We start from the raw sequence: 13,096 nt of genomic DNA, 5'->3' as shown, positions 1-13,096 counted from the left end.
CGGGGCCGGGGGCCCTGGCCGGCTTCCTGGCCGGCTTCCTGGCCCCAGCCTGGTTGCTTGCTGCGCTCGCAAAACGCACCCCCCCATTGAAAAAGCTGGATACGGGCCTGTTGAAGTCCTTTCTTTTTCTATCAGGGCCTTCGTTTGTGATGCGATTAGGCTAATCTTGCAATAATATACAGTAGATGTGAAATTAGGAAATTTAAAGAGTTTCTGCGAAAATATTTTTGGGAAATCCGTGCAATTGTATGTTTTTATATCATATATTTTTACCATTGGAATGGGTTTCTTTTAATATGAAAGCGTGTTCGTCATTGGTCAGATTGCAAATTGCCTCTATATTCCATCTTGTGTACATCAACAATCACAGCCTGGGATGGTAAGCTTTACGGCTAACCTTACGTCCATGATGAGTCTGGTTGGTAGCGATGATGTACAGCCGTTTTTTTGTGGTACCTGAAACATACTGTCGGTGCGAATGAATGAATGGTTTTTGGCTTAGCCATGAAAACATTTTTTAAAGAATTAAATAAGTTGAGGTCAAATCAAAACCTTATTGACAATGATATCGTCAAGGCTAGAATCGATGATAGCGAGTTCCATATGCAGTTCTTTCTTTCCTGACGCTAGCCTTACCTACTCACAGCTCTCAACTAGGCCCATGGAGGAATTAGTTTACTAATTTCCATGCTAGGCTAGGCCTCTAGGTGAGATAAACCACATAGGCTGGCTGGGTAATACTTGTAGTAGATCAGATATTACAGAAAATTTAAGGTATCTTTTATGGATTCAAACTAAACAAAAGTTGTTTTTTATGTGTATAACACACACATCCAAATCACTGTGTTTTAGAAAACCATTACTTGTACAGTATGTTTTGTTGTATTTCTGGGGTCTATCATCCGGTATGTCATACAGAGACAATATTAAAACAAACAGTGCCACCATAGGAAGTCGCTAAGTACTGTACTAGGTATGGAATGCTTTTGAGATCAAGTTTTTAGTATACCATTAGTTGTTATTTTATTCTATTTCAAAAGGAAAACTTTTCGTAAAGGCTGAAATTGCCCTTTAAACTTGGTGAATTTTCACCATTTTAATACAGCAGTCCTAGGATAGGTGGGCTAGCTTTAGGAATAGGATAGACCTTTCTGTCATCCGACCTAGGCTCAGAGAGCGTGTGTGTGTGTGTATGTGTGTGTTACCATTACTGTAAAATGGATGTTCATTAGCCTCTGTTGTAGATTTTAAACATATATTTAAATTTGTTTAGTATAAAATCAGAAAAACAGGAATTCTGTTATTTTTACAAATTCAGTAAGTATATTCATCTTGATCTATAAATGTGAATCAAAGACAAACACCCATCTGGAATATAAAAAGAAATGTGTTGGGGTCAAATCAAAATCTTATCACAATACAGTAAATGATAAATGTGTCGTTCATTTTCCAATGAACATTTACATTGATGACGATTAGCAACTCATTACCTACATTGAGATGTCAAGTGCGGTAGCCCAGTAATGAGATAATTATTTGATTCATTAACATTTTCTCTTTAATAAGTATATTTAATAATGCATTCTATCGAAATATAATCATTTTATCCCACGGATATCGGATGATATCTACCTTTTTCACTCTGGAAATAAGTAAAAAGGGCATATACGGCCAGCCACGAGAAAAGAAGTTATTTGTTCAAACTGCCACTGGGGGACTTTTTTCCACGATATACCATGGCTACTTCTATTGTTCAATATATAGACTACACTATTAGTAGATCTCTACTACTATAATGCTGCTATACAAACATGACATATTGTGACTCTACATTAGTTAAAAGTTGTAATGTTTAATACATGTAACAACACACCCCACCACACCAGCTCCCACCAACAAAACACTCAAACCTTATATAGATAGATAGAAATCTTAAAACTTAATCAATTTACATATGAAATAAATTCATTCTGGATTCAATAAATAGTTCTGAATTTTTTTTTCAGTTAATACAGTTGTCAATTTTTTCAATCAATTTACATTGTTCTTCCTTAAGGTCCAGTTAGCAGGTAAAAGCATGTTGAGAATATGAAATAATATTTAAAGAAATTATTTGTAAAAAAAGAAACAGTGAAAATTGGTATACGCAAGTAGCAAAAAGAAACAAGTTTTAAATGAAATCAAATTTTTGAAGGAATGCAAAGTTAAAGAATTTAATGAATTTCGTGTGAGGAAGATTGTTCCAAAGGTTATCTGAGCGGAATTTGAATTTTTCCCCAATTTGTATCCATTATCAATTCTATTGCATCAATTTATTGCATCAATTTATTGCATCATTGTTGTTGTCTTTTTGTTTGTTGCCTTTACTGTGTTTCAGAAGTACTACTGTAATATCTAGTTATATCTTAATCCAAGTTTATTGACCCTGCCCCACGCCCTCCCCTTTTATCTATCCTTCTACCAGATACCTTTTTCCCTCATCTATATTCTCGCATATCTTTATTTTCATGCTCTGTTTAACCTGTTTCTAGGATGCTACTTTGGGACTGTGATGATCGTACATACAGTTACCACATAGAGGTTTCAACAGACAACCAAACATGGGTACGGGTAGCCGACAAAACCAAAGAGAACTGCAGGTAAGGATTTCAATTATACTTGCGGGAAAATAACTAAATAATCTGGAAGAATGCACTAACTGAATATTCATAAGCAGTGTTGAGGCTTATCTGTATACTTGGAGACTGGTTTAAATGTTTTATTGTGGAACCATCCATAATTGTCATCATTTTTCACAGGAGTACAGAACATACGTTTGAGGGTGGAGGGAGTTAACATTGTAGGCATATAGGGTTTGCAATGCCAAAACCAGTACTAGTGACCGAAACATGAAAATTGACTTTTCAATTTATTCATATTCTCCACATTATAAGATTTAAACCCACAGGTGGGCAAAGTGCAGCCCGCAGTCCGCATGCGGCCCGTCAGCGATCTTATTGCGGCCCCGATAATGGATTAAAAACCCTATGTTTGCGGCCCGCCAATCAAAATTGTCTAGAAAACACCTTGATTTTTACGGCCCGACACCAATCATATGTAAAAAGTTCCATTAAAACTGAGAATGAAATGATGTAAAAGCAGTGCTTGGAGGTTTTTGGAAGCTCACTGGAAACATCAAAGTTTGGGTGCGGCCCTCTGTGTTAAATCAAAAATTCACTGGGTTTTTATGCCCACCCCTGCTTTAAACCAATAGGTCATTTACTGAAGTTGTCTTACTATTTCCTGTAGTTATGATTAAAAGTATTACAGCTTCTCTGTACTATAAAGTATACAATACAGGTGCTGCCACATTCTTATGCTAATTCCTTAGTTAAGCATTTAGTGCTGACACTGGTTTTGGGATGGTAAGCCTATTACATACTGCATACATAGATTCTAGGCATCTGATTGTTTAAAAAGCCAGCAATAACTTCAACCATCACTCCTCTGATGTAGGTTAGGATGATAAGTACTTTCTTCCTGGGGAAAAATTGTCCTATACCCTAAATGATAGTACTTTTTTTGCCCTGTCGCGATTTGTAATCTCTTACCCCCCACCTATAACGTGGTTGCTATGCAATTATGACACGCACGTACGGTAAAGAGGATGCAACCTCTACAACGCTGAGAGAGATTAGCCCTTTGATCGCCTAGGCCTATGAAGTAAGCCAGTCCTACTTGGTGGGTACTCTTTTCATTACTTTCTTTAGACCTCGTAGAATCTATGTATGAGGTATATACAACAATTATTGACTGCTCTAGTTTCGGGAAACGGTGAAATCTATAGCCCCTTGGTGATGTAGAGACCGTAGCCTATCTTGTTAACAATCAATCATAGTTTAACATTATATGTGCTATACTATCAAATTCTGTAAACAAGGTCTGTCTAATACAGAGATACAGAAAGTACTTTTGATTAATATCAAACAATTTGTATTCATTTCAAAATATTAAAATTCATGTCAAAAAATGTTTCTGTTTCTGTCTAATAAATCCATGATATCTTTACTTATGTCATGGATGATTATTGTTTGCAACAGGTCTTGGCAGACCCTGAATTTTCCTCAGAAAGCCGTGGCATTCATCAAGATTGTTGGAACTCGGAACACCGCCAATGAAGTGAGTAATGGACGTCCTTTGGAGCCACGCCCCCATGGGATACAGATTATGATTTTTAAGTTTTATGCATTTCCACTGGGACTTTTAGTTGTACATCTTTCTACCAGAGTGATTGGAGATGCTCTTGTATGACATGCAAAATGAAGATGTAGAGATTCTTTTCCTGGGGGTATGTGTGTAAAAGATCGGAAGATAGCTAAGTTGTGACAGATACTCAGCCCGGCTTATTTTAAAGATTATGGGTTTAATACGTTCAACATTGTATGATTTTCTACGTTCAACATTGTATGATGTATATTGGCTTACCAAAATCACTATTGTTTCTGTTTTAAGTATAGAACTTTAAATAATTAAGAAGTACTTCCATACCAGCACTTCAGTGCAGTTTATTTCAAAATTTCTTTATTTTTGGATATATAAAAATAAATGTAAATACATTGAAAGAAGCAGGGGACAAAATAGAACCCTCCTAAAACCCCATAAGCTTTGTGGAAATAGAGAGGGGGACGTAAGATGAAAGTAAGCAATTTAATAATCAACAATAAAAAATAAAATATAGGAAAATGTATACATTATGGAAACAAGAAAAACTGCTTTTTAATCCAACTTAATTATAGATAAAGCAAATACATACTAAAGTAAGTTAATAAAAGATACGCAAAAGAGAATTAAATAAAGAATAAAGCATGTTATGATGTACTGGGCGAAGCTATGTTAACTGTCAATAAAAATAGTGTGTGTTTCTTAAAGCACCATCTGTCTTGGAACCTATTCCAAAGCTGGAAATATTTATTTTTCGGTTAAATGGATACAAAAATAGCCTCTCTTGGAACTAAAGAATATTAGGTCAAAATTATTCCAGAATTATTGAAAAGTCATTTACGCTTTCCAGCTATCCATTTATATTCCTGTTTAAGTTTCTTGCCCATTACATAGACAATAGCATGGGACTCTTAACCATTCCTTTTACAAAAATCAGATCACTAGCACTTTCCTTAATATTTAGTTATGAATACAACTTATATTTTATATTTTTCAAAAATATTTTTGTATCATTAAATTCCCTGAAATTGATAGGAGCTTAAAGAGATATTTACCTTCTTTAGAATCAAAGCAATAAAAGATCCAAAGGAAATCATAGGAATGATAAACTTTGAAATAATTGCTGGAAGATTTTGTTATTTAGTATGATTAGGAGAAATGATTGAAATAGACACACCCAAGCGATAGTATCTACGCAGACTGATGTAACTGTACGTATCGTCCCAACCATTTGCTGATGGATCTTAGCATGATTGTAAACTCTTTATCTGTGGACAGACCTTGCCAAATGTTGACGGGATACTGTTGTTATCTTGCAACATATGTTGCGACCTTTCAGTTTTTTTACTAATCTTCTCTCTAATTCTCTATTTATTAAAATACATTTATTGCCTTGGGCAAAACTTTTTTTTTGTAACTTATTTAACTAGCTTAAAAATTGGTTTCAAAGGAGAAAAAAGAAAGGTTCTGCTAGAAGCATCTAAGCAGAGTAGAAAATAAAAATATTTAATTATGAATATGGAAAATAAGTGAGGTAAAACCAGCAATTTTGTGACAGCATATTGGACTGATAAAATGCTTTAAATTTGTTTGATTGTGAGGGAAAAAATATGTATATGGCTTGGAAAGTTGCAGGTGGGATGAAACTATAGAATTTTGTGCTGATTTTATTTCTACAAGAATAATCTTAGTTTTGTGTTTATTTTTATATTCTTCCTATATACTTTTAAATTTCTGCTAGTAAATTGTCTGTAAATCTTTAATTTGTAACTTTTTCAAAGTGAATAAAATCTGATTCTTTGAGCAACTTTAATTTTGATTTACTTTTTAGGTTTTTTTTAATCAATTTCTTAGATGGCAGTATATCTCTAATTAATTCATTCATCATAAACCATAATTATAATACAATATATTTGTTATTATTCTCTGACAGGTATTTCATTGCGTCCATTTTGAGTGTCCGGCGCAGAAAGAAGAAATACAGAGTGACGGAGACAGCACTTCGTCGGGAAAGCTTTCTCCGACAGCGGTAGGAGCAGTAGGTGGCGCATTTTAACATCAAAATCGGAGCAATACACCGATGTTATTGTTACACCATGTGGAACACCACAGTTATTTTGAGTGTATTGTCATGAGAGGTTATTTATAATTTGAATTAACTTATTGTTGGTAGGTTTTGTATCTTAATCAGAAGTATTACTGGATGAAAATAATATTGTTTATAAATACAGTAATACAGTGATCTTCTAAATAAGACTGAAAATGTTAGTACTTTTAAAGACTAGTATTAGACTAGTGCTCTTCTTCAGGTCAAAGTGAGAACAATTGTGTGCTCAAAATTTAGAGTCATACCAAATACACCTAGACCTTAAAGTACTACAATTTTCAATGTTTTATTTACTTTATTATAATCAGAATATCACATCTCATCTATTTATATTCTATTAAACTGTATGTGTTTGCCCATTATGATGTATTTGTATAAGCAACATATAATATTTTAAACTTCCTGTACCAACTCAGCATTTTATTTATTGTATAAATTTAGTAGCTTCCAGTTTGAAGTTTCTCATCCTATCACTGTACCATTATGTCGGGATATTTGTATTTAAGTAGAAGGCCAAGACTTCAATGAATCCCCACCTTTAGACAAGACTTTTTTTACACATTGTTTATCGAACCCACCACCTGCCAATAATGGTGATTTCAAATAAAAATTCAATTTTATGCTTGGCCAATTAGTACACCTGCTGCCATGAAAAAATGGAAATTGCAGGGGAAAAAAAAAAATAAAAGCTTTTCTTTATATTTATGATGACTGCTGCTGCCTTTAAATCTCCAAAAATAAGATGTATATTTCTTCCTAATTATATAAATTTAAAGCATGTAGCCATTCCATTACTACACTGTTTACATCACCCAATACAATTTTATTTTTGTTTTCTCCTCTGTCTGGATGTTTTTGACAAAGCTATTTCGCTAAATGAAATACCAAAATTTTTGTTCGACGATCTTTAAAAGAAAAGTTCGCGAAACAAGGTATAAAAAAAGTATTTCCTTAGCAATGGATGTATGCTGCTGTATTTTTATTTGAATGAATCTCCCTCCAAGTTTAAGCAACTATCCTATCCTTTCTTTTGTCCTTGGTTTTCTGTTTGGTTTTTTTTTTCAGATTTTATGTAAAGTTTTATATGAGTTACTTGAAAAAAAAAAAGTTAATAATTTGGCATCGTTGAATTTTTTAATCTGAAACCTGTTGAAATTTGTTTCCGTTGTGCTAGTTTTATCCAATCAAAAAGTTTTGTTATGCCTCAAGTAATGACATCATCATCTTCATGTGACTTTCACTTTTTGATCACATGACCATTATAACAATTTATTGAAAGATGTCCCTAGAGATTTAAAATTCATGAAGATTTTTGCAGAGCCTGACATTTGTCATGTCTAGGGAAGGGGCAGTTGTAAAATTACCAATTACTGAGTCCCCAAAAAGGTATTGTGGTTACTGTAGAGAGAGAGACAAGGAATCACATTTTACATTTGGACAAAACTTGTAGTTTGCCAATTTTCCTAAATATAATTATTTTTTCCCTCTCCAGCCATAGAATTGTTACCCCTTCACCATTTTCCTCCTTCTCCCTAGCTAATAGAACCTATCATCAATGCAATATGTGATGCATGATATCAAGATGATGTCTTTGAATTATTGGTTAGAAGCTAGATTTGATGGTTTTCAATTTGGTCATAGGTTAATTGTTGAGTGATTGATCAAAGTGTTACAAAGTGCTTGTATATCGTGAATTGCAATGTAAAAACTGCTAATTCTTTTATTGTATCTTAAAATGTCTTACCAATGCTCACTTTTTCTATCGTATTTCTGAAATTTTCAGAAAATATTGGCACTTGGGAATTACATTTCTCCTCTTGAAATGATGTTGATACTTAATGGGGGCTTAATTTGGGTTTAGCTCGGATCAAGTTTAACCCAATTGTGTTGAATATATTGGCTTATTACATTGCAAATACCCCATCCCTGTAAAGCTTTAAAAGCTCATATTATTAATGTATATTTTTTTATACTTAATGGTTTTTTTTTTATATTATATTTTTGTTGATTGAAATATTTGATCTATGTAATGTTTTAAAGCTGAAATTTTTAGGATTAAATTGTTTGTTTTATCCTATTGTGACCAAACTCCCTATTCATTCATATTGCATATGATAAAAAAAAATGTACTTTAGAATAAATGGATTTGTAATATAATTAGAATAGCAAATTATTGTGATAGGCTGTAGATTTTGCCGCATGAACCTTGGCATACACACTCAGATTTTTGGTTTGCTAGAATTGGATTGGATTTCTTCCATGTGAAATACACCAAACGATACCCCCACTAGAGTACAGAAACATTTTCCAGTGGTGGTGGATTGGACCGTATAAATTAAGGAGACCATCGATTGTTTTGTTCTCAGATAGTCTACTGCACAAAGTTCTGTCGAGATCATCACATTTTCTTTTGACAAAAATCTGTTATATAGATATATATGATCATGATGTGCCCATATATGGTCATTATGTGCCTATGTATGGTCATGATGTGATGACATCATGACCATTTTTAGCCATATCACCTGTTTTTGTTAAATAAAATTTGATAGTCTGGTCAGGCCTTTAGCTATCATGCCCATGGACCATTTTGCACACTGGACCAACAGCTTAAACTTTATATCCAAAAGATGGTAAGCTATTGAAATATCAATTTCAACGTGTTAATATAAAAGTTAATAAAAAAAACCCACAGAAATCTGATGGTGTAGGCTCAGGTTAAGTCATATGCATTCTCGTATCCGATATTCGTGATGATATATAGATTATTCGACCTTAAGCATTTTTGCTCTAGCTGTGTCAGCTCATGGTTGTTGCCTTGTGAGTGTACGTGTGTGAACCAAAGCTTATTATGTAAATTTAGTGATTATAGTTATATCTATGGTGCAATTAAATTGTCATTGTTAAACTCTGCCCACACTATCAAATTTTGTTTGACAAAAAACTGTTGTATGGCCATATATAGTCATGATGTGCCTATATATGGTAATGATATGATGTCATCATTACCATATTTAGGCATGTAACATGTTTTTGTCAAATAAAATTTGACAGTCTAGCCAAAGCATTATTTTCTTATATCAGTAAGTAAGGCTTTCTTTTATCTTCCATTTATCCAATTTTTTCTTTTTTTAAACCACTATGCTAGAACAGGTTGAATGTGTTTATTATATTTTATTCTGTTTTACATTTCCAAGTAATGGTTATTTGCAAATTTAATTTTTAAATTTTAATCAGCCAATCAGATTTCATCTATTGCAGTGATTTGTTGTATATTATTTCCTCGAATAAAATTTACATTCCCTTTGAATTGCTGCTTGTAAGTTATACTGCTTTACACATTTCACATTCTTAATTATGTTTAATGTTTTGATGAATTTATTGCACATTTGTAATAGTTTTTATTGATTTATATAAAAAACAATATTTAGGAATATTATATAACTGTCTGTGCTGAGGTAAAATAATTGAAAAATATATTTAAATATTTTAATTGCTTGATTTATAAGTATTATTACATTTCAGTTGAATGGGAAAATATTAATAGATGCATTAATACAGTGCACCCTCCAAATCGAGTCCTCTCTCATTTCGAGACCATCTAATTCGAGACCACTTTTTCAAAGATCAAAATGACAATTATCAATCGTTTAACACAAAGCCAACCCTCTAATTGGAGACCGAGCCGCTAGAACATCCAAAACTTTTAGGTCCCAAAGTGGTCTGGAATTTGAGGATGAACTTTGATACAGTTCATGTGGTCTATGCAGAAGAACACATGAACTGTATTTTGTGCGTCTTACCAGAAATATTGGACAGTTCGCGAGTGTCAATCAAATAACTGACCAATCAGAACATTGGCCAGGAATGCGTGCGTATCACAAAACGTGCCACAAACGCTCGTGTTTGTCTATGCTTTTACCCTGTCATTTTGTGGGACCTTAACAATATCCAAGGGGCGAGGCTTATCGGAAAGGTCCATTGTTTACATATTTTACAAAGAATTTTAAAGTAAAATTACTGAGAGGCTGAATTCATTTTATGGAATATTAATATATGATATATCATACTATAGGCCTACAACCATTATTTGAAAAGACTCTATGGAATGTGATGTTTGTAAAATTATACAGAATGTAGAATATCAAAAAAAAATTTGTTTAATTGAAAAAATAATAATAAATTATGAAAAATTTGTGAAACTATGATGATGAATAATTAAGTTTAATTTACTAACGTTTTTGTATTTTAATTTTCTATTGTTACTTTATGATCATCAGGAATGTTTTATTAACTGTTAATGTTGAATTAATTAATTTGAATTGTTCTTATGATTGGTATATACTTATAGTATGCGATTTTAGTGAACAATAACAAGTTTTCGGTATAAGAAAACGTTTTTCAGAGTTGTATTTTTTGACGTGGTGGCATAATTTCTACGTCACAACAACACTTTCCTATCGTATCGTAGTCAGTAGCCCATCTACGAGTGCATGGAGGATGTGGGACACACCCCCAAAAGATCACTTTACCACCCAGTGGTTTCCCACCTGGAAATGTTTGAAGGGGAAAAAATAACGCTCAAGTAGGTTAAAACCACCTTATTTGCACTCTAGTTTCCCCTCATATCAATATCGGGCCCCTCCCATTTTCACCGTTGCGTCCTTCTATCAGGCCCACCATTTCAAGGTTCCTAAATGCGCCAATGAGTTTACCAAGTCTTGTTAATAATACTTACGTGATTGACCGACTATTGCTATTGTTCTTTCAACTAGAACACCCCTCGAGCATAGGCCTAATAGAGCCGTCCAGGCCATCGTATCTTCATGATAGCCACCACAAGTCCTCATTATTTGGAGATGCCAACAAGTCGTATCGCAGTTGCCAATTCTCAGTAATTTAATAATACAGTATTGAAGATTTTGACTAGGATATAGAGAGAAGGTTGAAAAATATACTCGAACAGAATGTACGTACAATGATAAGAAGAATTTAAGATAATTAGTGAAATACCGTACAACCTCGAATTGAAGCCCCTGAGGGGGGCTTCTTTTTTTTTTTTGAAAACTTTAGATGGGCTTCCTTTCGAGATGGGCTTCTTTTCGAGGCTACTTTTGCAAAGTAAAGAAGGGAGGGGGGGGTCTTCTTTTCAAAATGAGTGCTGTAAACTTTGTGAATTTGTACTATAAAACAATAAATACGGCCACTGTAACATCAACCTGTATGATGAGTGTATTTAATTGACATTAAATCACCTACATTACTGTATAAACCAATTTTTTATTTTTTATTTATTTTGGATTTTTTTTTTAAATTCATGTATAGTGTATAAACTGTAGGCCTACTATCTCGAAAAGAAGACTATGCTATATTTGCAAACTAAAGAGGGGCTTCAATTCGAGAATGGCTTCATCTCGAGATTAAGCCCATTGGGCTTCAATTCGAGGTTTTACGGTCAGATAATTGAATAAGATACAAATAAAATAATATATAAGGTCAGCATTACACACAATCCAATGCCATTAGAAAAAGAAGTACGATGATGACTGAGGAAAATTAGATTTCACATAATTTCTGATTCTCATCTTCATTAAACCAAATTTATGATTAAAGTTAAGATTAATAATAATAGCAAGTTAAGTATGATCATCTTTCACCATCACGTCATGCTATTAATATTAAAATGGTATGCTAACTGATGATGATATAGGCCTATTGATAATTGCATGGATTACTATCGTTTTAGCGTTTTCGTGCAGTTTATAGTTACATAAATATGATTATATTAAAAGTTGTTTGTTGACAGTTTTAGATAAAATTCACTATAGTTTCCCATAGAATAAAGATCTGTGGGGAGGGGAACCATAGGGAGCAGCAGCTAGACGCATGCTAATATTTTAAGTATAGTATATATCTTGGCGCTACACACTTCGCCCCGCTGTGACAAATTATATAGCGTAAACGTATGTTCATTCGTATTGGTATACTGGCTCTGGTTAGTTATTATGTTTGACACTCTGGATTGGCGCATTATATAACGCCTGGTACCCTTAAAACTGTCTACACTGTCGCTACAGTGTTTTCAGTGCAATCGTTGTACCAGTGCGTGGGCCTATCAGTTCCCGGAGCAATCGGAAAGCTTCCGGTTTCCAACGACCTATCAGCATCACCGAGGACTGTCGCCGATTGCGTGTAGCGATTATAAAATCTCCGTGGCAGCAGCCAGTCGGTAGTCGCTGTTACCATTGCATATGAATGTTCTGAAACCTGATCATGATTCACTGCAATTAAATTTAAGTTCAGATAATATCGAGAGTAATTGAAGTCAATATTTATCATTTTTCTTCCCAATGAAGGCTATACTATAATTAGTATAGCTTGGTTTTACTAAAATCGTTACAATGTCGGTATAGTCCTTTTCACTATACAATCGTTACGTTGCGTAGTTGTCCATAAAGCAATCGTGAAAAATATTATGCAGTAATTAAAGTAAATTTTATATTGAAAATTAGTATTGGATTAGGATTCAACTAATAATTGTATTAAATTAGGCCTATATTTCGAAGCTCTAAATGATGCGAAAAATAAGGAACCAAATCCTCCGTCAACATGTGCAGCTCTCACCACCCTAAATGCAGTAATAAACCGAGTTGTAATAAAATGGATACCAGCACACTGCGGCATTACAGGAAATGAAAAAGCAGGAGCACAAAAAAGACAGTTCACCAATGAAGTATCTTATAAAGAAGCAAATGCAATCGTCAACTTGTCAGAAGCATGAATGGAATA

General features: G+C 33.6%; 1 protein-coding gene across 1 annotated transcript in view; it reads left to right on the top strand.

Moving 5' to 3' along the window:
• LOC117122411 (BTB/POZ domain-containing protein 9-like) overlaps positions 1 to 10,702 on the top strand; it is a gene marked incomplete in the record, with an annotated part of 21,147 nt that extends 10,445 nt beyond the window's left edge. The window contains 3 exon segments of the mRNA XM_033267966.1: positions 2,532 to 2,639; positions 4,080 to 4,158; positions 6,134 to 10,702. Coding sequence (XP_033123857.1) covers positions 2,532 to 2,639; positions 4,080 to 4,158; positions 6,134 to 6,256 — 310 coding nt within the window.
• Positions 10,703 to 13,096: the final 2,394 nt, after the last annotated feature.

This window comes from Anneissia japonica, unplaced genomic scaffold (genome assembly GCF_011630105.1).
Source record: "Anneissia japonica isolate Jap-2015-1 unplaced genomic scaffold, ASM1163010v1 scaffold275_len1219475_cov178, whole genome shotgun sequence".
Lineage (NCBI taxonomy): Eukaryota > Metazoa > Echinodermata > Crinoidea > Comatulida > Comatulidae > Anneissia > Anneissia japonica.
This window is presented reverse-complemented; position numbering and strand designations above follow the sequence as displayed.